The 26,349-nt window shown below is 36.8% G+C and overlaps 1 protein-coding gene across 1 annotated transcript in view; it reads left to right on the plus strand.

Moving 5' to 3' along the window:
• Positions 1-20,278, plus strand: part of CNTN5 (contactin 5) — a 267,712-nt gene extending 247,434 nt beyond the window's left edge. Inside the window, exons 19-23 of the mRNA XM_062514906.1 lie at positions 9,311-9,420; positions 16,245-16,431; positions 16,881-16,993; positions 18,374-18,542; positions 20,175-20,278. Coding sequence (XP_062370890.1) covers positions 9,311-9,420; positions 16,245-16,431; positions 16,881-16,993; positions 18,374-18,542; positions 20,175-20,278 — 683 coding nt within the window. The remainder of the gene's footprint in view (positions 1-9,310; positions 9,421-16,244; positions 16,432-16,880; positions 16,994-18,373; positions 18,543-20,174) is intronic.
• Positions 20,279-26,349: the final 6,071 nt, after the last annotated feature.

Here is a 26,349-nt window from a genome sequence, read left to right on the forward strand (position 1 = left end):
CTTTATTTTTTTTTTTTAGTAGCTAAACCTATTTTAACAAAAGGTGAATGCTGAATTGTAATAATGCATCCTTATATCTTTGCTTGTTATTTGGACAAGAGTGGAAATAGAATAATTAGTAATATATAAACAATTTTTTCTATCAGTTGTTTTAAAATATGAGCTTTACAAATGGTCTTAATAGAATATTAAAATTGACTTTCTCTAGAAACCAAGTTTTCTGATTTTAATTGAGTAACTTGAAAGTGCCTATCCATTATAGCTTTGCTAATTCAGCCTTTGTATATGTCTGTACATTATATTTTACAATACTTATATTTCAGGAAAAATATGGGATGCTGTGGTATTACAGTACAAAATTAACTTATAAAAAGTTTTCCTCCAGAAAAGAGCAAGGTAATATACTGAAAATTTAAAGGAGTAATGAAACAGTTTATTATAGCTAAATTCTGGGCAATATGAAGATTGAGGGCCACAGACATTGCATTTTGCTATGAAAATGGGGAACTGCTTTTGAGAGAGGTATGGACTGTCATACCTAAGGAGCTAAACAACTGAAAGCACAACTTTTCAAGGATTTCTATTGAAAAGTAGATATTAAATAACAATTGACAGTACAATATAATATGGTCCTAGGGCTGATCCAGAAAACCCTTTGCTTACTAGCTTTTCATCACACATCCAATTCACTCTGCAAACATCTAGAGAAAGCAATAGGATAAAATTATTTTAAAATGAGGCTTTATTTTACAAATTACAAGTTTTTTCACATCTACAAATGGATCTACAATTGTTTAATGGCATAACAAATTTGTCTAAAACATGTTGCCTCTGCTAAGCACACTGGAAGAAACAGTTTTCACAGGACAGATTCTGAACCATGAAGAAATCACGTATTTATTAAGAATGAATGCATCTCCTTCAGTATGACTGTGACAGAATAATGTGTGCTTTCTGATTCACATTCAGAGCCCTTTTGTAGTGACTCTGAGTTATTCTCAAGTAAGCAGCTGGGCAGGTGGTGTTGAGTAAAGTGTTCCCTCAGTGAGCAAAACAGACTACCCTCTGATTGCTTAAAGTGGTTCTGTCTGGGGCAAAGGGCTTAAAACATTGCCTTCTAAGTAAAAGCACTCTGAAATTTGACCAAAACACTGAGCACTTTTGGAGAAGTAAATAGATTGGGTAATATTTTTCTGTCTATTAAGTCAGATCATATTATAGAGTCACAGAGTAATTTGGGTTGGAAGGCACATTAAATATCATCAAGTTTTAACACACTCTGCAGTGTGCAGAGAGCCTTCCACTGACCAAGGTGCTCAAAGTCCCATCCAGCCTGGCCCTAGGGATGGGGCATTCACATCTGCTCTGGGCAACCTGTTCCAGGGGCTCACTAACCTCACAGTAATTAATATCTTTCTAATCTAAATCTCTTTTCTTTTAGTTTAAATCCATCCCCCCTTGTCCTGTTACTATGTGCCTGCATAAAGCACCTGTGCCTGTTTTATAAGCCTTCTTTAAGTACTGGAAGACTACTAGACAGTCTCGCTGGGGATTTCTCTTCTCCAGGCTGAACCACCCCAACTCTCTCAGCCTGTCTTCACAGGAGAGGTGCTCCAGCCCTCTGATCAACTTAATGTCCCTCCTCTGGATCTGCTTTAATAGGTCCACATCTTTCTATTGGTGAAGACCCCAGAGCTGGGTGCAGCACTGCAGGTGGGGTCTGAGCAGAGCAGAGCAGAGGGGCAGAATCCCCTCCCTGGCCCTGCTGCCCACGCTGCTTTGGATGCAGCCCAGGACATGTTTGGTTTTCTGGGTACATTGACAGCTCGTGTCCATCTTTTCATCCATGACAACTCACAACGTCTTCTCTTCGTGGCTGCTCTCATTTGGTTCTTCTCCCAGTCTGCAATTTGTGTTTGAGACTGCCCAAACTGAGGTGCAGATCCTCATGAGGTTCCCACAGGCCCACTTCTATAGCTTGCCCAGGTCCCTCTGGATGGCATCCTCTCCTGCAGGTGTGCCAGTTGCAGCACTCAGCTTGGTGTCACCTGCAAACTTGCTGAGGGTGCCCTTGATCTCACCCTTCATTGATAAAAATATTGAAGAGCACTGGTCCCAAGGCAGAGTCCTGATGGACACCACTTGTCACCAGCCTCCACCTGGACAAAGACCCAATATGTATTTAGAAGACAGAATTACACCAGCGGTTGCTCAAACATCAATGATAGTGGTGACCCAAAGTTGAAGAGTCAAGTCTACCTGTTCATAACTATTTTAAGACCTTTCTCCTCCCTCACTGGTCTTTTGACTTCGTAAAAATCATTACCAGAATATAGTTCAGGGGAAAGACTGTCCAGGAGCTAAAAGTGCAGATGAATGTAATGGAAGAGTAGAGAATAGAATGGAGAATCAGTTAAAAAGATTGTATAAAACCGGACATACAACCCAAGGAGGAAAAAAAAAAGGCAAATATATGTGTGACTCTGTGGAAAAGGTGTCTTAATTCAGTAGGAAAGTTTGAAGGAGAAGCCTTTCCTGGAAAACTTAGGAAAGGAAAAAAAGCAAGCAATCAGAGAGAAAAGAAGAAAAATAGAGGCCATATGTAGTGATGATAAAAGGGATCATGAGAGCCAGGAAGCAGTTCTGAAGAGGGAATGAGGATGATGCTCAAAAGATGCAGGATAGAAAAAAGATGCACAGTTACCTCAATAAGAAAGCAGAGCAGAAGGAGACAGTAGACATTTCCAGCAGCAGGGAAGGACAAGCCTGAACCCTACATGAAGGAAAACTTTAATAAAAGAAAGACACATGAGAACATGAGAACCTGGCAAATGAAGCTACCTGCCAGGAGAAAGGTTGCAGTGTGCAGGCATGAGAGTAAAAAGGATCATGAACAGAACAGAGAGAAATCTTCTGACCATACTTTCTGCCAGGAAAATAAGGAATCAGATCCTTACTAGAAAATACTGAAACAGCACTGAAATTCAGTGCAAATACAGAATATTTTGATCCACAGGAAAAAAAAAAATAAAGGTACTAGAGCCTGAAAATAAAGCAAAGAACAAAAGCAATCTTAGCACTGTTTGTTACAACATAAACATTTATGCATTATCTTTTTATTGATGACTACATTCCACCTAAATACTGACGTGCGAAGAACTCCAAGATTACTAATACAAGCTTTCAGTATCAAGGAATACCATATGTACTCTCTATGTGTGGTGATGGCAAGAAGATGGAAAAAGTTGTGCTAATAACAGTGATGTCCAGGCTGTCTTTCTTTAGCAAGCATGGCTAGACAATTGAGCTACATAAGAAAGACAAAATAAAAGTAAGAAATTGGGTATCATAACATGCTGATGATGAGACAATGTACCACCAAATGCAAAATTAGTGTTTGGACAAAATAGAATAACCTTGGTTTCCATGTAATTTTGGAAAAGGACAATTAAAAAAACTAGAATTGAAGCTAGAGGTCAATTGCTGATTACCCTGATCAATTTGGATGCCGAGAAAGACCTTTTTAATTGTTGAAAAATATTAAAGAATGCTGTTATTTATGAGAGAATTTAGCTGTTCAGAGTAGTTTAGATAGTAAAAACTAATTAGTAAGGACTAATGACCTTGTGTTCTGGCTGTGCTAATTAGCAGATTCTTTATCCAGTACTAAATGAGAAGAAATAACAATACAATAACCTTGTTCTGATGAATAATTAGGACAATATAGAAAAGCTGATCATACAAATAAGAGTCGAATACATCACCATTAAAAACCAGGACATTATTTTGTTAACTGGAATTAACAGTTGAAACTAGAAATAGAAGTTTGTTGCACTAAACAAATAGTAGATATTTGAAGTTTATACTGCAAGAAATGGTAAATTTGTGAAACAGAGCATTACATCTGAGGATCTATAGATGTACCCTCTAAACGATATTCAGAATAAGTAAAAAGCATACATAATACAATCCAAGTACTGAAAAGGATAAAAATAACTATAGACAAAAATCGAAGCTTATTTTTTTAAATTAGGAAATTATATAAAGCATGAAAAATTGAAGTAAATAAGGAATTGATGTCAAATATAATCAAGGAATGGACAACAATAATTAAGAACTTTACCATTTATTTTAAATAAATAAGTTTATATAGACAAGATAGCTAATAAGAATGTGAAAGTGAAAATTTTTACATCTGTAGTGAAAACTCCCGGTATTGTCAATTGTCAGAAATTCAACCCTTTCCAAACTAAACAATTCAGAATTTGCTATTCAAATGTACCATAAATAAAATTTAAACTGTTTTTCTGCTCATAGAGATGGGTAGAAATTACACATAAGGAAGACTCAAATCATCTGCATCAGGGCATTACTTTGATAAAACTGTCACATCCTGGGACAGCACAAATTTCCCAGAGTAAACAGAGATGATGGCATCAGTGTAATGCTACAGACAGCTGTATGTCCATGCTCAGGCAGGTGCCTTGTCTCTCTGTCCCTGTTTAGTTTACAAGTACAGATGCAGCCTAAAAGAACAAGGATAAATATGATTTAGAGTATTCCACAGTATGGAAATAGATAAGAATATAAAAGGACATAGAAACAAGTTTCTTGGAACCCAACTGTTTTCAAGAGGAGTTAGGTCTTTTTTAAAGGGGCTTTTTTGTTGCTAATGATTGTCATAATGGGTGATATAGGATCAGTTCTGTTCATTTCAGTATCTAATTTCTCCTTCAGGCATTGACAGAATTATGTTCACAACAACTGAAAGATCTATAATTTTGATAAATGGAGTAATGAATGCTACTAAAAACTTCTATATAGGAAATAGAAAGCCCTGAGCAATACAGGTTAAAGCCTGAAGACTCTCACACTTACTGTTTAAAACCTCCTGAGGGACCCCAGATGCACTTCTGTAATACATACAAGATGCAATGATACTGCACAGAGCTTTCGTTCTCGCTTTGTATGGATTTGTGGTAATTCATTGAGCCAATGGTGATCCAAAACTCTCAGTTATCTGAAAGGCAAAGGACCATACAAAAGCCCTTGCAATTTTGTTTCTCCATATTTAGACAAATAAATTACTATTTTCTTTTCATTGAGAGGAAATAATATGCAATTTCACACCTTTGAATACAACCTCAATGTCTTTAATTAAAATCTTAAATTCATGAAGTAAAATCCTGTGATTCATTTTGTAGCTGAAGCTGAGCTACTTGGAGTTGAGGTGAACTTGAAAACTAATTGGCAGATTAGCTGTAAACTACAGAGGGTTATTTCCTGATTCTGCCAAATGATCTGTCTGGAGAGATCCTGTGAAAGCTCAGCTAGAGCTGCCTCCAATGAGTTTTTAAAGAATGAAATCACAATCCTGACATGCAGGAGTTTATTAAACACTCCTCTGATCAATGGCATTAGCCCCAGGGGAAGCAGATGTGCAACCAATATAAGGGGCACATGCTCTTCCCAAGTGCTGAAGGTAACTGTCTGCCATGTCACCTGATGGAAATAAGCCCTTTGTATTCATGAAGATGGCAACACTCCTCTGGTAAATTCTTCGTGGAATAAGGCAGCTCCTTATTCTCAGGTGATACTCTGCTGTGTAATAAATCTGGGTTATTCCATTGGGAAGGGAGAGTCACAGCAAGATGTACATTGTGAGAAAATGTGCAAGAGAGCATCATTTCAGGAGAAGAATTCAGAAGTTCTACCCGACAAGTAAGAGTATTTTCAGCACTAAATCAAAAATATTCAGGGCAGAGGTCTTCACTTATACTTCATTCCAATACTCTTCAAATTTTTCTCTGTTTTAAAGTCTTCCACAAAGACACTGGTCAGACAAAAGGTGAAAACAAAATGCTTGTAGAAAAGTGAGAATTCTGAAGGCCTGTCCTGGAAACAGTAATCTTGTTTTGCTATCGTGGAAATCAGTACCTTTTGAGCACAAGCTTCTGGATAAAGTTCTATATCTTACAGAGAGACATTTCACTGCAGATCTGGTGGAGTCCCCCATGTCTCAGGAATAGAAAAAGTACACTCATTTGGAAGATAGTCCATGTAGCTATTTCTAGAAAGAAGTAAACGCTACCATTTTCTTTACCTAGAGGCTGACACAAGAAGGATGATTTTTCCTGATTTTCCTTCTGATATATCTCTTGTGGATTTTTCCACAGAAAGGCATTATCAAAGAAATAGATCCTGGCTGAAATCCCAAAATCTCAGCTATAAAGAACTGCCTGCAGTCATAATGCAATTGCTCATACTGAGGTTCTTAGTTTCAAATGAGAGCTCGAATTTTGAATAAGACTACTTTGTAAAAATCCTTTTTGGAATCAAAATAAGAACTGAACAGATATGAAGTAGTTGGCTGAGTAGCCCTGACTGAGGCTCTGTTCCACAGAATTAAAACAACATAAATTTGAGTAGGCTCTTGGACTTGTCTTTTAAGATCATAAACAGATTCAACACACTGAGGGCTAGTAAGTAATTCTTTTCTTTGCTTTCCAGTGTCAAAATTCAGGATTCCCTCTCTGAACATTAGCAATGAAATTAGTGTAAATGCATGTCCTGTCATTTTACAGCCTTCCCAAAGACCAACATATTAATCATGTTTCTTTAAAGTGGGATTGCAACTCAGGGGAAGACAGTGTTTCATGGACATACACACAGCCTTTTGGGCATTTGGTGTACTGCATCTTTAATTCAAACAGGGAATATTAAAGAGACTATTAAAGGCGGCCTTTTTACTTTTTTCAGAAAGTATGACCTTAGGTAGACACCTATAGGTTTAGCATAATGACATGATCTGAAGAAAATAATATGATTATAACATCAGTGAGCATAATAGAAAAAGCTAATGAACCTATCAAACTTATCATTAGTTTTAGACACAGAGAATAAAGCATGACACTGGAGTGAACCACAGACTGTATTATATCACCAGAAATTATATGGTCCTCATCATATCTGAATCAATAAAAAATGCTATTTAGTCTCCAAAAACTTCCAGACAGTCATGATATATCTTATTCCCAAATATATAATTTCTGTTGTTTTGCTGAACACTATTCTCCATGCCTAATATCAGTGAAACTGCAATGAATTAGTTCTGAATATGTGAGAAATACATTTTCTCCACATAAAAAAATCCAAGCTATTTCTGCTCCATTTGTGGAAAACAATTTTTTAAAATATCAGAAAATATTGCATGTTTCTATTCAAGCAATGTATAAGCCACTCCTAGTGAATGCTGTGAAGAGGAAATGATACCTGCATTTATAGAAAATGTAAAGTCTACAAACCAACATTTTTGTGTACATCTCAAATTATTTATCCCACTGCAATCTTTTCTGACAACGAGGTAATTGCTTCAATATTACAAAAACTAGAAAATAGCTTTTGCCACACAAATCTTAGTAGTACATAAAATAGAAAGCAGGATGTAACTGTTGAACAGAAAATCATATTATGAGCAATATATTTCCTCATAATGCAATTCTTTCAGTATTGAATTTGAAAGATCATTTCTCTTATTCTTGAATATATTTTTTCATTCTTTATTACCTAAATTGTTCCAAACATATTTTATACTTCTTAGTAATACTCATTGTTGGCAAATCCCACTTTGTATCACATCAGAATTACTTCTTTTCTTCAGATGTTAATTAAAAAGAGAACAAAAAAGAGTAACAAACGTTAAAAGTGTCACATCAAGAGGGATGAAAAATTTGTATGAGCCATGTCAAAAATATCGTAGGGCAACAGTGCCAGAACAACATCTGCAACGAAAGGAGGCTAGCTAACAAGTCAACACTGATATTAGGAATCTTAAATATTAGGTGGTTTGATGACTGAGAAAAATATATCATTTTATCTCAGGCTGTTCTGGAAGAAGACCCTTTTTCTGTAACCTTGTTAAGCAAGTCCCCAAAACCCCATTTTTCAGAAAGCTCTTTGATGTGTCTCCCTATGACATAAACCCAAGACCTCTGCCTGCTCTTCAGGAATAGATCAACACATTAGAAATAAAATGAGGAACATTAGGCCAAGGAAGAAATCACAGGTTCTATGACTAGAGGGAATGTGAATTCACTTTTTTCTGAGTACGTGAACTACACCAGAGTGGTGGAGAAACACCCTATTGTGTGCTGCACAGCATATGTAGAAGCCTTACCTCCACAGCTTGTCCTTAAGAAAGTTTTCAGTCATATTTAGGTAACAAAGCAAAAGACTCACAAGATTTCCTTGACTCATGTCCCAGTTTATATAAGACAATTTTGGACACTCATCACTCCCAGCGTACTGTAACAGGTGATAGAATTGAGTGGTGGGGTGCGCAAAAGCCTGTCATGGCAAATATCTGGGGACATTTCCTCAACTTCCCAACCACTGAAAGAAGCTGGGCCTCTAAGAATCGTTCATTGATGTGAAAGTACAAGGGCAAACATGCCCGTGACAACACTGTTGGCCAAGTGTGGTATGCAAAGCATCCTAAAGCCTTTGGTGAGCATCCTGGCCATGCCCCAGCATCGCCAAAGGATGCCCAGCCAGGCTGGAGGACAGGAAGGATCCTCTGTTCCAGATAATCAGGAGTCTAGGACTGCAGAGTGTCTTATTAATAGTATGGATATAGAAACACGGACAGAGGGCCAATGTTAACAAACACAGGTAATCAGAGGGACAAACCTTAGGTCTTGGCACCTTTATAAAAATGTGCACCGCAGGCCTAAAACAGTAAATGCTTCACAGCAGAGAGAAGATTGCACATCCCGAACATCGGTGCCTGTGATTTTGAGGATATAATAACACAGTCCTAAAAAAATCTCTCACATCGCATTTCACTGTAGCGCTGTGTATCACTACTCACTATTGCCCCAGGGCAGGACTAACTGAGCACCTCAGCAAGGTGTTGCTCATCCTGAGCTGCCAGAATGGCACTAAGAAGCCACAAATAGAATGAATGCTCCATTTACTCCTGCAGTTAGGGCTGTGAAAAGGGTATGTGGAGGCAGGGGACACATATACAAATATTAAAGCTTTTTTTAAAAAATCACAGACAAGAGATTCTTTCACAGTTTGCTGCACCCATCATCAGTGATGAGATATTGATGTAGCATGACACAAATATAGAAATACAACAATAATAATCTCTTCATCTTGTTCAGTTTTTCATGTTCCCTCTAAGTGTCATACTTCTTGTGAGTATTAAGGTAGACTAAAGGAAGTAAATGACAGTTTCAGACGTAGTGTTTTTGATAAATACAAGCTGTTACAGTGGAGGTTTATTGTTTCATTTTTCTTAATACAGAACCCACTGCTGCTCCCATCGATGTCAAAGCTACGAGTTTGTCTGTATCAGAGATTCTTGTTGCATGGAAACATATTAAAGAAAGTCTAGGAAGACCACAGGGATTCGAGGTATGAACACAGAATGCCATAATGAGAAGTCTTGTTGCTTTTGCGAGTGTTGTGTTCTGTTAACGTGTTCAGCAGTGAAACTTCAGTAGGAATCATGCTCATTTTAGTACCGCTAGCTGTGGAACAACAGTCACAGCTATAGCACCAGAACATTTTTTATTTATTTGTACTTGTAAACAGTTCAACACCAGTTCTTATAACATCTCTTTGTCACTTCAAAGAGAGCTGAAAGAACTGCAAGTGACCCAGCGTGCATCATTCACAGGCTGGGGAAAATTAGGTATTGACTGTTTCCAGCTCTAAGTGACCAGTTCAAACTTGTTATTTACTGACAGCAATCAGCACAGAGAAAGGAGAAAGCCTCTGCATCCATGTACTCTCATCCCACAGTGGCCGAGGGACATCTGCTGGGCAGACCATAACAACAGGATGTTAGGAGGGAAGCAGCAACTGCACAGTCCATGGATAAAACTCTGCTTAGAGACAGCCCTTCCTGACTTGGGAGAGTGAACCAGCCCTGGCAAGGGACGTCCTTGCGTTTTTGGATACAGTTTGTAATCCAAACCTCCTGAAATGGATCAGATCTAACAATACACCTGTCTATTCTTTTGGGCCACCACCACAACCCATGCTGACCTTGTGGATCAGGCTGTGTTGATCCTCATTAAATAGTCCAGCTAAACCAAATTAACTGGTTTTGTGATGCAGGTGGTTTGTCCTGCTTTAGACCTTTAGACAGTGCTGACTCATCTCTAATTTTCTGCAGTAGCACTGAAAAGAGGGTAAACATGTAGGTCTGAGGTAGACACCAATCATGTGGATGTCAAAAGATATCTTGTGATCTACTAGCACAGGGTGTCTCCCTGGTAGCATGTCTGGGCAACTCCAGGGCCTGGTGACTGTCACTAATAACCTTAGGAAGGAAATGTAGGTGTCTGGGCAGCACCAGAGCCAACACCTTCTCCAGCTCTTTTCAAGCTGGCCAGCCATGACCAGGACAGTGCATATGCCTCATAGCTCAGACACAGCCAGTTAATATGTTTTTTACCTGCTTCTGTAGTCTGTTGATATATTGGATACCAATATCTCTATTAATATCTAGCACAGTCCAAATGGGCTGTGACTTTGGCATGTCCCCTCAGGTCTAGCATTTGTTCAGGTTCTTTTTCCCATCTACGTCTGCATGCTGAACTCTGCTAACCCTCTGTCAGTTTTCTTTCATTGTTCTTTTCTCCTGCTTCATCCTTACATTAAATATGTTTCTATTCCTTTGCACATAGCTTACTTCATGCAGGAAAAGTCATATTTGACCATTTTACCTTTAAACCTGGTATTTATAAAGAGAACAAAACTGTATCTGATAGAGATGTATTAATCTTGCAAATACTATTCCTCTCCATGTTGAAGTGTTCCACTTGTTACTAACGTGACTTCAATCTTGAGACCAGTCCTTTATCATCTGAAATAACTTACTTGCTGCACCCTGTCTTTTTTTCTTTTCAGAAAGGTGCCTGGTTTGTTATTTTTTCTCAGATATCTTAACAGCCTTTAAATAATATCTACTATTTTCACTTTTATCCTCATTCCATCAATCAAAATATATTACATATTTTAAAATAAAAATAGATTTTCTTTCTAAAAGTGAAAATTATTTCTCTAGAAACTCATTCCTTCATAATGTGAATGGATTTTGCCTTTACTTGCTTGTTGCATGACACTTCCCTTAGCCCTATGGGTGTGTCCTAGCAACAGATGGCTGTAACAGGTAGGACAGTGGGCTTGCTTTGTGTCAGAGGTGGTCTTCTGCACTTGGAAAGTGCTGTGATCTTTGGAGTTTGGCATATTCTGACCCAAACAATAATACTTGACAGGTCTATGTCTCTCACAGATTTCTGAGGTACAAATCTGAAAATACCCATTGATATGGGAGAAGTTACAAACACTGAGCCTTATTAATAATTTGGCTTGTCCCTCTGCTGTACACCAATTTTAGGATCATAGCATGAAGATTACAGAGTAAATATTTCAAGCCAAGGACCTGCAGTTGACATAACAAAAAATGAAATATAAAAATAATTCACTGCTCCTTTGTACCTCCTCCCATAAAGGAATTAGAGGATCCTTCTAAGTAGTATTGCCTTTTAAGGTACTACTTTTATCTGGGGAGATGAGGGTGTTTCTTCCTCCCCACCCTTCCCACCCCATCCTGCCCTTTCTGTCTTTATTCATTTCACCCGAATTCCTCTGCCCACTTTCTAACAGACAAATCTTTCATGGAGTAGTTTGCTCTTCTCTACCTTCACTGGAATTATTACAATCTGAACAGCACTTACTCAGTAAACATAAATGTTGCTGTTCTGCAGAATTCAGCATGAGAGAATAACTTCCAATGATGGCATCGCTAGATCTTTCCAATTCTAATTTTGGGAAGGATTTAATCAAAAAAGGAAGCAATGATTTATAGGATCAGTACAGTGAGTCAGTGCATTACAATATTCACTTAAGTACACTAAGTCTACACTATCAGCCCAGTATTCCAAACAAACTGACAGTTTGCCTTTAAAGCATCCCCACAGTGCAAAAAGGAAAGGCGTTTGTGTAGCAAGACACTGGGGCTAAAATCCATCCCCTCCAAAAAAACCCCAGAATTACAGAACAGCTTTATGTTTTCCTTATTTCTTAAGAGTCTCTTTCACTTGTTGGGAAGACTCTTGATTTCAAAACTGATTCTGAAAGTTCATCATTTGTTCAGTGCTATGCAAAACAAAGCCTTTAGTACTCCTTTAATCCACAAACAGCAAATAGATAACACACAGAAATCCAGTAATTTTTATTTAAAGGAATAATTATTAATCTTTTTTCTTTCTTTTCTTTTTATTATTTCTTAATGCAGAATTATTGTGGGACACAAGTAAAGAGTTGCCTTCAGTTCAATCTGAATGCAAAATAATCTGACTAGGCACTCAGTTTTCACATCTCAATTCGTATTCTGGCTGTGGTCATCATAGCAGTGACAGCCTCCTGCAGAGTCTTCACATTTCTGGCCTTTTGGCAACAGCATTATAAAAGGGGCGGCCATTTCCTTAACACTGGAATGTTTGGGCTTTAATCAACAAAAGTGACAGAATATTACTAAATGTGGACAAGTTCACAGTGACCCACTTTCACTCTGGCCCTGCTTGCACTTTGTACTAAGGAGTAATGAAAGGCAAAGGAACTTGTCGAGTTTCACGTTGTCATCCCTGAAAGGCAGTGTTAACTGTTATGTCACATGAGTTTTATGCAAGGTTTGCTGCCCTCATTTGCATCTTCCAAAGCACATATTATTCCTGCCTTCAGTACAGCTTTGTCAGTTGTCTGCCCGACCTTACTAAATATATGCCAGCTATAGATAAAGTGGAAGAAGCTCAGAAACTTTGTCAGAATTGTGGAAAAATTCAGTGTGTTGTTCATGCTTATTGTTTGCTACCTATAAGCTGAAAGTTATAATATCTGTCTGAGCCCAAGGCAATACTTTCTTTGTTCACTGCTGGTAAGGAAGGAAAGCAGAAAGAGTTACTGACCGGAAGGAGATATTTTGGGTTTCTTTTTTCCAAAAAGACAAGGCTAATATTAAAGTATAAATGAAAAAGCTCATGTCCTTTTTGCTGGAATTCCTCTGAGGGATAGGAGTTTGGCTAATACAATCAAAAGATCAACTTGAAGGGAAGAAATAAACAAAAACCAAAAATAACAACAACAAAAAAAAAAGTTGAGCGCCATTTTCAGAGATGATTACTTGATGTAATAACTTCATTTACTATAGCGTTTATTTAATAAAACCATATTATGGCTTTTCAAAGATAATTACTCAATATTTTGCTGCTTCTTAGCTTCACTTTATCTATTTTTACAATGGAACTGATAATTATATCTACATGGTACGGGATTCTTTTTCTTTGCATTTAGTGAAGTACACCTTGATGTAATTTAGAAGGAGCATATGGATGTTTTAAACACAACCTGGAAAAGCAAGACAGAAATTCTACTTAATTTAGTCTCTTTCTTGATATGCTTGGTTTGTAGCTTTAGTTTTCCATGGTCAACAGAAACTCCGAATTTACTGCATTTAGTGAAGATTATCTGCCATTATATCAGATTAAGTTATGGCAAAGACTGCATAAACTAGAAACCCACTTAGAGAAAAGAGTAGTGTCATTTAAGACACTTTCAAACTTAAAACTTCAAGGAAGTGTTCTGCAACTATCAGAGGCGAAGAATTTTAGAAAGAAGTTATTATTTTGTTTTTTACTAAGATTTACTTTTAGCTATTGCCTAACCCATGACCAAAGCAAAGCAGGTTGCTCCTCTCCAGCTCAAAGGGACGGGCCTCTGGAAATAAGGTATTAAAGTTTACTATTATTTGGCTAAAAACAAGAGAAAAAACTGTAAAACCTCAAAACCAAGAATGCATTAAAAGACAAAATGCTTTTTTCCACTCCTTTTTTTTTTCAGTTTTCAAATATGGGCTACTTTTTTTGTGATTTATGCTTCATGCTATTATCAATATTCATTGTCATCATTAATGAAAACCTGTTTTGTGTTAGAGATGCCCTCTGAGTAGTTTAAATTAAGTTTACAGAAAATAAGATTCTAAAAGAACCAGCAAATGCAGAGAAGTTAAAATTAAAAAAAATCCTCTATTTTAATATATAGAATCACTTTTATATATCAGAAGTATCTTCATTTCAGTTCAAATCAATGTAAATCCCCACACAATCTATCTCAGTCAACAATCATTGGAATTTCTTTTTTTTATAACCAATTTTTTTTGTTTTCTTTCCTTTGGCCATCAACAAATGGATGCATCTTTTATCACACACACACACACAAAAAATTAAAAATAAAGAGATCAAAGTTAATTCATGACCATTTCACCAACCTGGGACATGGTGGGCCCTGTGAATAAACACAGCTACTTGTAATTTTGTTCCTGGCTTTTTTAGATAAAGCAGGAAAACTTCAGTTGCATATCCACCCCTGCTACTGTTCACCTGTGTAAAGCTTAGTCAACTCTCTTTTCCTTTCTGACCCTTTTCTTATTGGATCCTCAGCAGACTGCACTGTCTGGATAATAGGGTCTCCAGGACATGTTCACTCTCACTGACTGCTCATCCAGTGCTCAATATTGTGCAGTTCTCACCATTGTAGCATCAAATTTGTAAAGATGCATCACAAGTAAAATGAAAGGAATCTGACTGCCCAAAAGATCATAAGCATTGGAGATTCAATAATAAGATATGAATAAACGGTTACTGATTCCTTTTTCTTTTCAAGAAAAGAAAACTGACTCTGAATAGGTGTTATTTCAGGTATCAGTAGCTTCGGTCAAGTATTCATCCAGCAAAATACCTCCATGAATCACACCTATTTCAGAACAAATGGTGACTGCAGCTAGATCTGTGAACTGAGCTGTAATTCATCTAAGACTTAAAGTAACAGCATTTTAACATAACATAATGCAGGCACACACACAAAAGACAAATACTTGAATTTTACAGTTGAAAGAATAGACTGTGAGCTGACACAAACTACACAAACTGACACAAACCCTCAATCAAAGTTAACAGAGGCACTTTTCTCAAGTGAAGTGATAGGCCCTCAAATGTATATTTTTGCAACCAGATTTTTTCATGTTTTGTTTTTGCAGTATTTTTTGTTTGTTCGTTTCATGCAATTATAAAAGGTCAGCGTTGTGCTCATGGGTCTTATTGTACTGTGAGCCCCTCGGGATTTTTTTGGTTCACAATTTCCTGGGAGACATTCTCAAGAGTTCTGTCTTGTCCGTGTCCTTTTTCCTCAGAGGAAAAGTAATCCTGATACAATGTAAATAACTTATTAGGAAATAACCAGCTTCACACAAAAGGTCGGAATGTGGGAGAAATGCAAGTAGGTCTCAGAATGAAGAGCAGTAAGCTAAGTATAGGTCTTTGAAAGGCGTGTTAGTAACATCTCCTGTTAGGCAAAATAGGGCCCCATGAGAATTACCTTACTTGTATAGCTCCCCTAGATACATTTTCTCCAGTTATGCCCAGACAATGCTCGATCCCTCAGGGCAGAGACAGGCCAAATTCTCAGCTCAGCTTTACAACCTCTCTGAGATTATGATAAATTTAAAGATACCAAAGAATAAGAATTAAGAACCACCAAATTTAGGAGTTCATTTTAGGTCTGAAAAGGAAGGGCAGAAACATACTATCAAAACTTCATTTACCAGAAAACTGTTTATATCCAAGAACTAAAATGGAATCCATTTCCCTCTTTTTCTTCTGTTGAGATTTTTCAGATTATTGAAATACTTCTGTTGTTGTTCTGTTGCTGCCTATTCATTGGATAAGAAGTGTCCTGAATCTGAGTTGCACCAGGCCAGGAAGTGAATATTGTTCAAAACACTTCTTAACTGATGCAGTCAGACTTTTCCAGGGTGAACATAGATATTCTGGTGACCTACCAGAGGATGAGTTCTTCTCAAATGGTGTCCTTCAATGATGAGATCTCCCTGGTAAAGTTCACCCTCTGCTCTTCTGTCTTATAGTAACCTCTTCTTGTGCCAGCACACAGCTATTCCATGTGCTTTGGGTCACTCTACAATATTCCATTTTGGAGAAGACAGCACTGCATAGCTTGAGGTCAAGCTGCAAATCCCATATGCTTAAAGGGGTCTGATGATCAGAAAAAGGCATGAATGGCAAAAATACCCTCCACAAGATGACAAGCACAAGCATCTGGCAGCATCAGCTTGCCAGGTGCCTATATTAATCCTTCGTTTTGTTGCTTGTTGGCAGGTGGGTTACTGGAAGGACATGCAGCAGGAAGAAGCAGCAGAAAAGGTCAAAACAGAGGGAAATGAGTCATCCATCCTTCTGACAGGATTAGAAGGAAACACATTATATCACCTAACAGTGAGGGCATACAATGCTGCAGGGTATGGACCACCTAGCACTGCTGTGCATGCAGCCACCAAGAAATCCCGTAAGTAATCTCAGTACCTTTGCTAAAAGCAAAAATCAGGGAACAACCTCTTTCCCTTTGGGTTTTTATTTATCAAGAGTCTATAACAATCAGGAATCATGCATAGCTTTGATTCATGGCTTTGCTTTGATGTTTAGACGTGAATTCATATGACTTTGCATTCATAACAAAGGTTAATTTCCTGGAAAACAAGGCATTTCATACAAAGGGAGAGAAAAGAGTTCAAGTTCATAAACTCTGTGGAATTTCTGGGGTGGGTGGAATAAATACACTATAATCTACTAAATTACACTGCTGATAAAATAAATCTTAAAGATTCCATCTAGAGTTGGAAGCCTGGTAACACTGCCAGTTTTAAATATAATGAAAGATTAAAATACTTTTCTTTTGTATTTAGAGAAACTACCTATAAAACTACATATACGCACGTGTTATTTTTTTCTTCTCAGCTCCCAGCCAAGCCCCAGGCAATATTATGTGGATACAGGATGGCTCACATGTGTCACTTGGGTGGGAGCCAGTCAGACCTCTAGCTAATGAATCTGATGTAATGGGATACAAGGTTAGTTCTTCCCCTTCCTTGTTCACCTTTCTTTCTTCCAAGCAATTGCTCCTCTTCTTTGTTGGCTTTTTTCCTTTTCCTGTTCCTCTGTGCAAGTGAAGCATTCTACACAGACTGTCTCTAATCAGCTTTCACTGTGAGAAGAAATAAATAAAATTAAAGTGAGAGAAATGCCCCAACATATTTTTGAGTTCTGATTTTCAAATACTGAACACTATCTGACTTCCCTCTATCTGAGGATGTCAGTACATCATCTCTGAGTCAGCAGAGACTATTACTAATATCTGACAGCAATGAAATTCCTAATAACTCTTCAATTCAACAATGTTTACAGTAGGATTTAGAGAAATGCATAATAATGAGATATATTTAATTTACATTAAAATTAGTGTATTTTCTGAAGCATAAACACAAGTACTTCAGTTTGTTTTGTCATCATGTTCGTGATGTTCAACAGCAGTGATGGTAACATCTGCAATTTAAAGTTTTGATGTTTTAAAGATTAAAATCCAGATTGACACTTAAATAACAAGTCATGAAAAACAGAAGTCACTGCAATACTTTAAATCAGAATAGAAGGATTTAAGGTTTTTTAGAGAAGTCTGTTTTTTTGAAGCCCCTATCAAATAATTTCTAGAGACTACAATCTTATATCTCTGATTCATCAGGAAATATCACTGAGAGAGTATAAAATGGTTCAAATAAACCAGAAACTGCTCTAACCTTTATCAGAATAGTTGATATTCTGAAATAGTTGAGTTGATTTCTTTGGTTTTTCACACCTCTCTGACCTTTTCAATTTTCTCTGGGAACAGAAACTCTTATGCAGAAATACCAAAAAGACAGCTACGTGCTGACTTGCTTTCCTCCCACATGACATAAATTTGTATTAAGTTTCACATGAAATGCAGGGACAGATCTGAGCTGTTGTCAGTTGATTTAGCCAGCTAAGGTAAACACTGTAAATACATTACTCAGGCTATTTCCTTAACATTTGAAGTTGGGTTCTTGAGCCAAAAATATGAATATCAACATGAACTTTGTGATAAGAATTTGAAACAAATGGAATTCAAAATACATTTTGAGATTTTGGACATAAAGTTATGCAACAACTAATGCTGGAGAAGGCAAGTCTTCTGTCTTTGCTCTAGGTCATAATCTATGTTCTTCCACATTCATGAATCTCTAAAACATTTTGCTATTACTGTTTTGAAGCCACTGCAGAAAGGGAAGAGTAAAAGCAGAAGTCTGTTCAAATGCAATGTCAAGAGCTCCCTAATGAAAGTATGCAACAGTTAACATTGTAGTGACTGTGTTATCTACACAAAATGAGAGAGCTTGAATGACCACTGTGATCACTGTCTGCTTCATCCACCACAGGTGTTATTTCGGCAAGAGGGACAGAGCAACAGCCAAGTTATAGAAACACAGAAAACCTCTGCAGTGGTCCTTCTTCCTGATGTTGGGGTCTACATCATTGAGGTCTGTGCAGTCAGTGAAGGAGGGGATGGGACTGCAAGTCCACAGATCAGAGTTCCATCTTTTTCAGGTAAAGTTAAATTTATATTTGAAAGCATGGTGACTATAGCAACGCTCATTAACTCTGTTATTCTCTACCAGAAAAGCAATGTTGTCAAAATTATTTAGCTATTAAATAAAACCATTGATCTGAGTCTTTAGTTCTATGCTGAAACAAAGGTATTTAGTGACACATGGGATGTTTAAAATCATCTAAGGCAACCATGTGAGGTTGATGAACAAAGAAGATGTTTTATAGGAAACCTCTCCCTTTTGAGGATATCTAAAAACCTGCCTGAGCTATAGATGTTTATATATGCACTGGTGTCTCAAATAGCAATATAGTTAGCTGGGATGCAATCCATAGAGTCCAGCAGTGGAGCCTTGAGAGCAAGTCTGCTAATCTTCTGAATTTTAGTATTAAGACATCAGCTCCTAAGGACATCTGCAATGTCTTAAGGCATCCCAAACAGAGCTGGCAGATGTGATGTGGGGCTTAGAGGATACAAACATCACTCTGTACCACCAGTCAGAGGTGCTCTATGTAACACAGCTAAAGTGGTATGTATTTAGGTAGCTGACCCCTGTGTACGTGCCTGCTTGAGAATAAACTGGATTTGTCTGTAAGTTCCAGTGACTCCCTTGCATAATTACTGCTATTTAATTATTAACTTATAGCAGTATTAAAGTGTTATCATTAGGTAAATTATGATGTCTAGCTGCTCTTTCCTCAGTTACTCTGATTTTTAAGTATCAAGAATTTAAAGTGTCAATATTACAAAGGTAAGTAAGGGATGGGAGTATTAGTGGCAAGAACAGCAAAGAAATACCATAATCTTTGCCTAAACACAACAAGGAATTCTAATTATAACAACTGATAACACTTTAAAATTTTATTAAATATTTCTTTTTGGTCCTTGAGCACTAAGCAAAAGGTGTGAGCCTGAAATTTCAATCTAGGACTAGAGTTTCAGCTCTAGTCTGGTCACAAACTGCCGTGCTATCATCAGAATGCAGAAGACACCAATCCCTACTGCATGGAATATTTCTCTCACATTTCTTTTGAACCATAATTCTAGGCCACAAAGTCCTCCATCTGCTTAGACTATGCATATCACATTAGTTTCACTTAGGACAACTGTTGCCCAAAGAAACCCAGTCTGGTTCCCTTCCAATCTTGTTGCCACTACCACCCCAGAACACAGTTCCCCTTCACATGCTTTCTTTAAGACACTGCTATGATCAAAAATCAACACTGGACTAATGGGTCGAAGACTGCTTCTTCCTCTGGACAAACATAGGGATCAAGGGCTGGCTTTCATTCCTAGTTCTAGTGCAAAGATTTGTGACTCAGGGCAGCTTCTGCAGCCTAATGCTAGTTTGAAGATTAAGGCATAAAACCATCTATCCTTTTGGAATTTCCTATTAATTTGCAGACTGAATATGAGGATCCTGAATATGAGTTGTTGTAGGTACCATCATAAAATCTCATCTGTGTAGGGAGCCCATTTGGTGACTGCAGCTCTCACACAGTAATTCGTTGCCTGAAAATTAGTCCTTTGCTGAGGGTAATAGAATATAAATTTGTGAAAAAGTTAGTATCTAAATGTAATGAGAACCATTTGCATCATTTGTTTCTTAATTACTTTACATTTCATTTCAGGAGGGAAAGTAACAAGTGCTCAGTCCACCTTACATGTGTTGTCTACTTCCTCATCCTCTGTAACACTGCTTTTGGCACTGATGGTACCTTTGACCTCATGGTGAAGGCTGCAGACTTTGTTGTTGTTGTTATTTGTTTGCTTTAACTTGATGACACCAAGGGATGGAGTTTTATGTCCGTGGAGAAACCCAAGCTAATCCTTAAAGACCCATCAAAATGCCTGTGGTGCACTTAGAGGAGTGTTGCAGACACGGTCAATAATGCATCAGGTTTTTATCTCTTCCTTATTTGTAAAAGTCTTCTGGGGAGGAGACTCTTCTTGGCCCAAAAATATGCAGATTGTATGTAATAAACTTTTGTAAGCAAAGGTAATTTCTGTCAAATGTATTTTCCTTTTTTAATATGTTCAAATTTGGTGAACCCAGTCATGTATCATCAGGTGTTTAATGGGTGGTGTCTAGTACAGTACACCTGTATGGTTTGGAGAAAAATAATACTTTTTTTAATATAGAACAAAATTTGACACAGCTTTGTTTTTGAATACTTTGCTTGCATCCCTGATAAATGGTTGCTCCTACTGACAAAGAAGAAAAATACAGTTTATATAAAAGACCACTATAAAAGTAAAGAAGAACTTGTTCTGAAAATATATCATTTGCATTCCATTACGAAAAAGAATTGTCAATGTAATACTAGACAGCTTATCCCAGAACATAGCAAAATAGAGCAGAAAATCCATTTATTTTGTTTCCAGGTAAATGGAAAGTTACTAAACACAAGCTTAGGAGGAAACCAGATGTTTTTTATTAAATACCACAATGAAATTTTCAATAGAAAATAAGAAATCAATTCCTACTGCATATGACAATGAAAATTCCACTGGACATTTAAACATTATATACATTAAACTAATAACAGGACTAATAAAGCAGTGTAAGGAGAGAAGCCTACTTTTCTCAGCCACATCTCAGCTGTAACTTTCTTTTTCCTCTGAGTCCAATTTTTAGTAACATTCTATGCTTTGTATAGGTGGTACTCAAGCTGAAGTATATATGAAGAATATTACGGAGAGAATATCAGCATTTTTCAGAATGGTATTATTCACATATCTACATACTGCAGTAGGAAATATTTTGGAGAATTTTGTTTCTTAAAAAAAATATCTTGGAAAAGTGCTACAGAACATCATTCCAACTATTTATCTAATTGGCTCTATTTCTACAGCTCACTGGAGACTGTTTCTTGTAGGTACTGTGTGCTATCAGTTTTAATCCCCATTTTTTTTTTTTGCTGTACCAGAAAATTTTTTACTCAACATACAATTTGGACTTTTTTTCTATATTGGAAGGCCTTCCCATGTACTGGAACCTGAGGAAAAATTGCTCCCAGGGAAGATGGTGTGCATGTTTGTACAGTCTTGGTGTGCATGGTGTTATGAAGGGCAGCATTTTGCTAACATGTCTGGGGATTGTGCCTAGGAAAAAAATTGCACTGCCTGGGAAGGATCAAGTCAAAAATGGTTAACATTAAAGTCCTAATAGCATGGTTCTTCTAGTTGTGTATCCTTCTAAAAGATTTGATGAAAACCTATTTTAGCTGATGGGTTCCCAATTCAAAATGCCATTATTTTGCCAGTTTACTAGCAAAATAATTTTTGGCATTTAGATAATACACTGCAACTGTTTTCTTTCTCAGCTGCTTCAAAACAGTAGCCAAAAAAGCACAACAGAGATAAGAAGGTGAAAAGCTGATGATGACAAAATATTTTTGATTTTGAATATTTTATCCGTAAAATTTTTCAGAGAAGGTTCAACTCAAACTTTATTACCCAGTAATATTTAAAATAATTTTCTAAAAACTGTGTTTAAAATTACTTAAGTCACCATGTTGCTCGGACAGCAAAAGCAGGATAGCTAGCTAAGAATTAACTGTAGATCTAGAGAAAGATGCCTTCTGTATCTCTGCTTCTGGAAAAAGCATTTGAGATCAAAGACAGGAAGGTGTAATGTACCTTGCTGATAGAGCAAACTCATAGAGAATAAAGACCTGCTGTCCCATGTAAAACAGCAGCATTGCTACTGTGCAGAGAGCCTGCATCAGCAATCCGTCATCTGACAAAAATGTTAAAACAAATAAGAATAAAGTGATGAACCAAAAAGTGAAATGGCTATTTTATAATTTAGTTATGCATAATTTCCTCTATTTTTTATACAGTTGCTTGCCAATGCAGTTTATTTCAGAGTATTCCAAAAGGCTACATTCACTGCTGGTGGCATTTGGTTAAACTTTCTGATGACAATAAATGGATATGCTTCATAGGAAAAATAAAAGTCTGATAAGGAGACAGAGCTCCATCTAGACACATCTCCCTCTCTAGTATGAAGATACAAATAGAAATAATGAAGATACCATCAGGTAATGTAGTTGTATTGCAGGGACAAAAGGAGGTATGTTTTATACTCAACATGAACAGAATATGTATTTTGCATCTTAAATATATTAATAAACATGTTTTAAATGTTTAAGTATTTATGTATTGCCTATTTGTTACTTTGTAGAAGACGTTTCCTTATCATGACATTTTTAGTTACAAGGGAAAGCTTTTTCCTTTTTCATGTAAAAGATTGTAATAGTGCAGCCTGGCGTCACTGAGGAGACTGTATTTTTGTATAATGTTACAGGATCTGCTCAGAAAAAAACATAATTAGAAAGAAATCTTGTTTCACAGACCAAAAGAAAGTTACTGTCATGGCCCATATCAAAATGTTAGATATATTGTATACAATCTGTATATATGCTATATATAATGGTATATACAATGTGGAAGACACAGTAATATAATAGTTTCTGTGTACTGTTCTTGTAACATTAGATCTTTTTAATAAATTATTCTCTTTTTATTGACTTTTATCTTATCTCCTGTCATCTCCTCAGTTATATTCATATTGTTCAAGGTGACACAATTATTTGGTTTTCAGCAGCAAGAGCCTTTAAATTGCATGATTTTTCAATAAGAAAGTGATGAATCTGCAGTGGTGAATGTGGAAAATGCAGCCATTAAAATACAATCATTTTTGACATTGTTTTAATTTCACTTAAATGTTGGTTTTCCTAGGTATACATTTTTTTTTACAGCTAAATAAATGAAAGCTAAAAGAAGGCCTGAATTCTCAAAATGAAACTATACCTAATGAAAATTGCAACATAAATCTTCAATTTAGCATCAGAGATAAAGGTTCTCTGCATTAAAAAAAAAAAAAAACAAGAACTGAGGAGAGATTTCTATTAGATTTTAGGGAAATCTAATCTTTCCTGGGAAAGGGGTGAGCCTCTGGCACAGGTTTTCCACAGAAGCTGTGGATGTCCCACACTGGAATTATTCAAGACCAGGTTGGGTGGGGCTTTGAGCAACCTGGGATAGTGGAAAATGTCCCTGCTGATGGCAGGGGGCTGGAACTGGATGATCTCTAAGGTTCTTTCCAACTCAAACCATTCTATGATTTCCATGAAGAGAAGAGCTTTATGAGGAGGTCACCAAGGTCAATCCTCTATGTACTGAATTATTACACAGTTTCTGGGACCTGTCTGTAACGTTGTGTCAAGTGTCACTTGTACCCCATGTCTGTGGAAACACAAAAGTACAGTATGGTTATATCATGTTCAATTGAAAAGTTTAGTTGTTTTGTCTTATACTTGAAATTCTTTGTGTGACTAACTACAATACAATGACTTTCAAAAATGCATACACCATTTTGAGAAAAAAAATGGAACAATAGATAACCCAATTATAAGCAAATATTTTTCTTTTTGTTAGTTTTATTTAGGCTCTTAATAATCCTAAATCAGTCCTTTATGAAATGCATATTTATGGAAAATGACTTTGCAACATAGTATGAAGTCAAAGGGCCCATACTGAAAATAAAAATACATTGCTACAGTCATTTGAACTGAGACTTCAATTACAAAACGGGTATGGCTTAAATGGCATATTATATCAGGACTTCCATTAAATTAGTTATGAATGTCACAGAAACCTGTAATGACCTGAATTTGCTGACATGGAGAACTATGCAAATTGAAAATCCATAACCTAACCAAACTGCAACCCAATCTTGCCCTGCTAGGGCCATCATCCCAGTTCCTCTGAAGATGAAAGGCATTTTACTTCTTAATTACTTCCTATATTTTTGAACAAAACAATGTCAAGGATAAGAGAAAATGAACAGCATTTTATTACGAGAGGCTAGCTGGCTTTAGGCTATTACAACATCCTCACTAAGCATGCTGACAATCAGGCTCCTTCCAAAAATACAGGTCCTGAGTTTGCCCTAAGACTTTTCTCTCAATTCCAGTAAAGAGAGACGTGACTTTATCCTTATTGTGGTTCATTATTTTAATACTTTAAACAAGATGATAGTGCATATAAATCAAAGCCTCACAAAATTAAAAAAGAAATCTGTGGATAATTTGTACTATTTTAATATTCACATTACTTCTTACAGCTGTCAGGTCAACAGTAAGGTTTGTCCAGGTCAGCTGTTTGAGCAAACTGGCAAAAAATATTTAGAAGTGCAGCTATTTGTGCTTCCTGCGCCACTTTTCCACTGTCAGATTATTAACTAAGCACCCTGGAGTGTATAAGGAACTTCTGTCATCAGAAGAAACTGATAAAGAAGTGTGGCATGCTTTGGTTCATCTTTTAGTATGATTAAATATATATATATATCAGGCTGGAGTCAAATATCCTCCCTTTGGGTATGGTTTGATGTTGGGGGTTTTTTCACTTTTATGCTCAAACTCATGATTTCTAAAAAACCCTATAGAATAAAATCATAAGAGTGCTCCTGAAAAAAACAGTTAGCAAGATGAATAGGAAAGGCAGACACCATATGTCTTAATCACAAATACAGTTATTCAGCATATTTTGCTTTTTGTAGAGAAATTAAGATGGGAAAATATATCGATTTCAGTAATAGAAAACCAGTGAATAAAAAGATACTGAAAGCAATTAAGGCACATCTAGAACACAGTTTTAGCAAGTACAATTTTACTTTAAGCTGCATTGCTCTGCTCCCTGGCTGAACAAGCATTTCAATTTCATAATGACACCATCTCTTATCTTCTATGGAAGGAACTTTTTAAGATAGGGTAGTAAAACAGGATAGTTCTCCTGATATTTCTTTTAAAATGTGTTATGCGGAGTGACTGAATGACTTGGAAAATAAGCCCCAGGTCAACTGCTTACCTTTGTATAACTCATTCCCTTATTCTTGCGTAATATATCATTTTGGGGAGAGTAATTCTAGATGATGATGTTTTATATGAATGTTTGTTCTAATTAACAAGTTTCACATGTGCTTTAGGCAAAATAACTCAATATTTGTCGTGCTCTGACCATCAGAATGTAGTACATGGGCTACCAGATGACCAGTAGAGGTAAGGCTCAAGCCTGGCATTAGCACTTGGACAAGACTCAAAAGCAAATTGTTGCTTTTTTGCTGGATATACTACCTTTATTTCAAGTCATATTGGTAAAAGTCAAATTACCCACAGTGCACTGTGTCCCTTTTGCTCCAGTTACAGAAATGAAAAAGCAGTACTTCAGTCTGTCCTACAAACTTCTGGGAAGCCTCTCCTTCCTTCTCCAGCCCTTCTCTGTAACAAAATGAAAATGGGTATGTGTGTGTACAGAGAGGGATTGGGAGGGGGAGAGCTAAAAAAAAGGAGGAGAAAGTCCTTGGCACTGTGTCTCACAAGGACAACATGAAATTAACCCTGCCTCTTGACCTAGCAGTGTTTGCCTTCCAAAAAGCCATCTGAAATTATAAGCCTTTTACCTTCCAAACAATAGAGGAAGCATTTTTACCCATCTGAGAAAGGCTTCACTGTATTATCCAAAACGCTCAGCTAGATTTCCACTGTGTTGTGTCAACACTTTCTGACTTTCCAATGGGAATAGAAACAAATCCCACATCTTTTGAATGGGAAGTGAAAGGAATTTCATCACTACAAATTTTTCATATCAAAAATCCTCTTGGGTACCCAGGCATACAGGAAATAGGAAATATTAGTCTTTAATTCTCTTGACAAAGCTTTGTCCATTTAATGCAGTAGATAACTTTGGCAGGTCTCAGACTGAATGTATTATTGCATCATGAGAAACAGACTTGCAGTG

This window comes from Cinclus cinclus, chromosome 2 (assembly GCF_963662255.1).
Source record: "Cinclus cinclus chromosome 2, bCinCin1.1, whole genome shotgun sequence".
NCBI classification, from domain to species: Eukaryota; Metazoa; Chordata; class Aves; order Passeriformes; family Cinclidae; genus Cinclus; species Cinclus cinclus.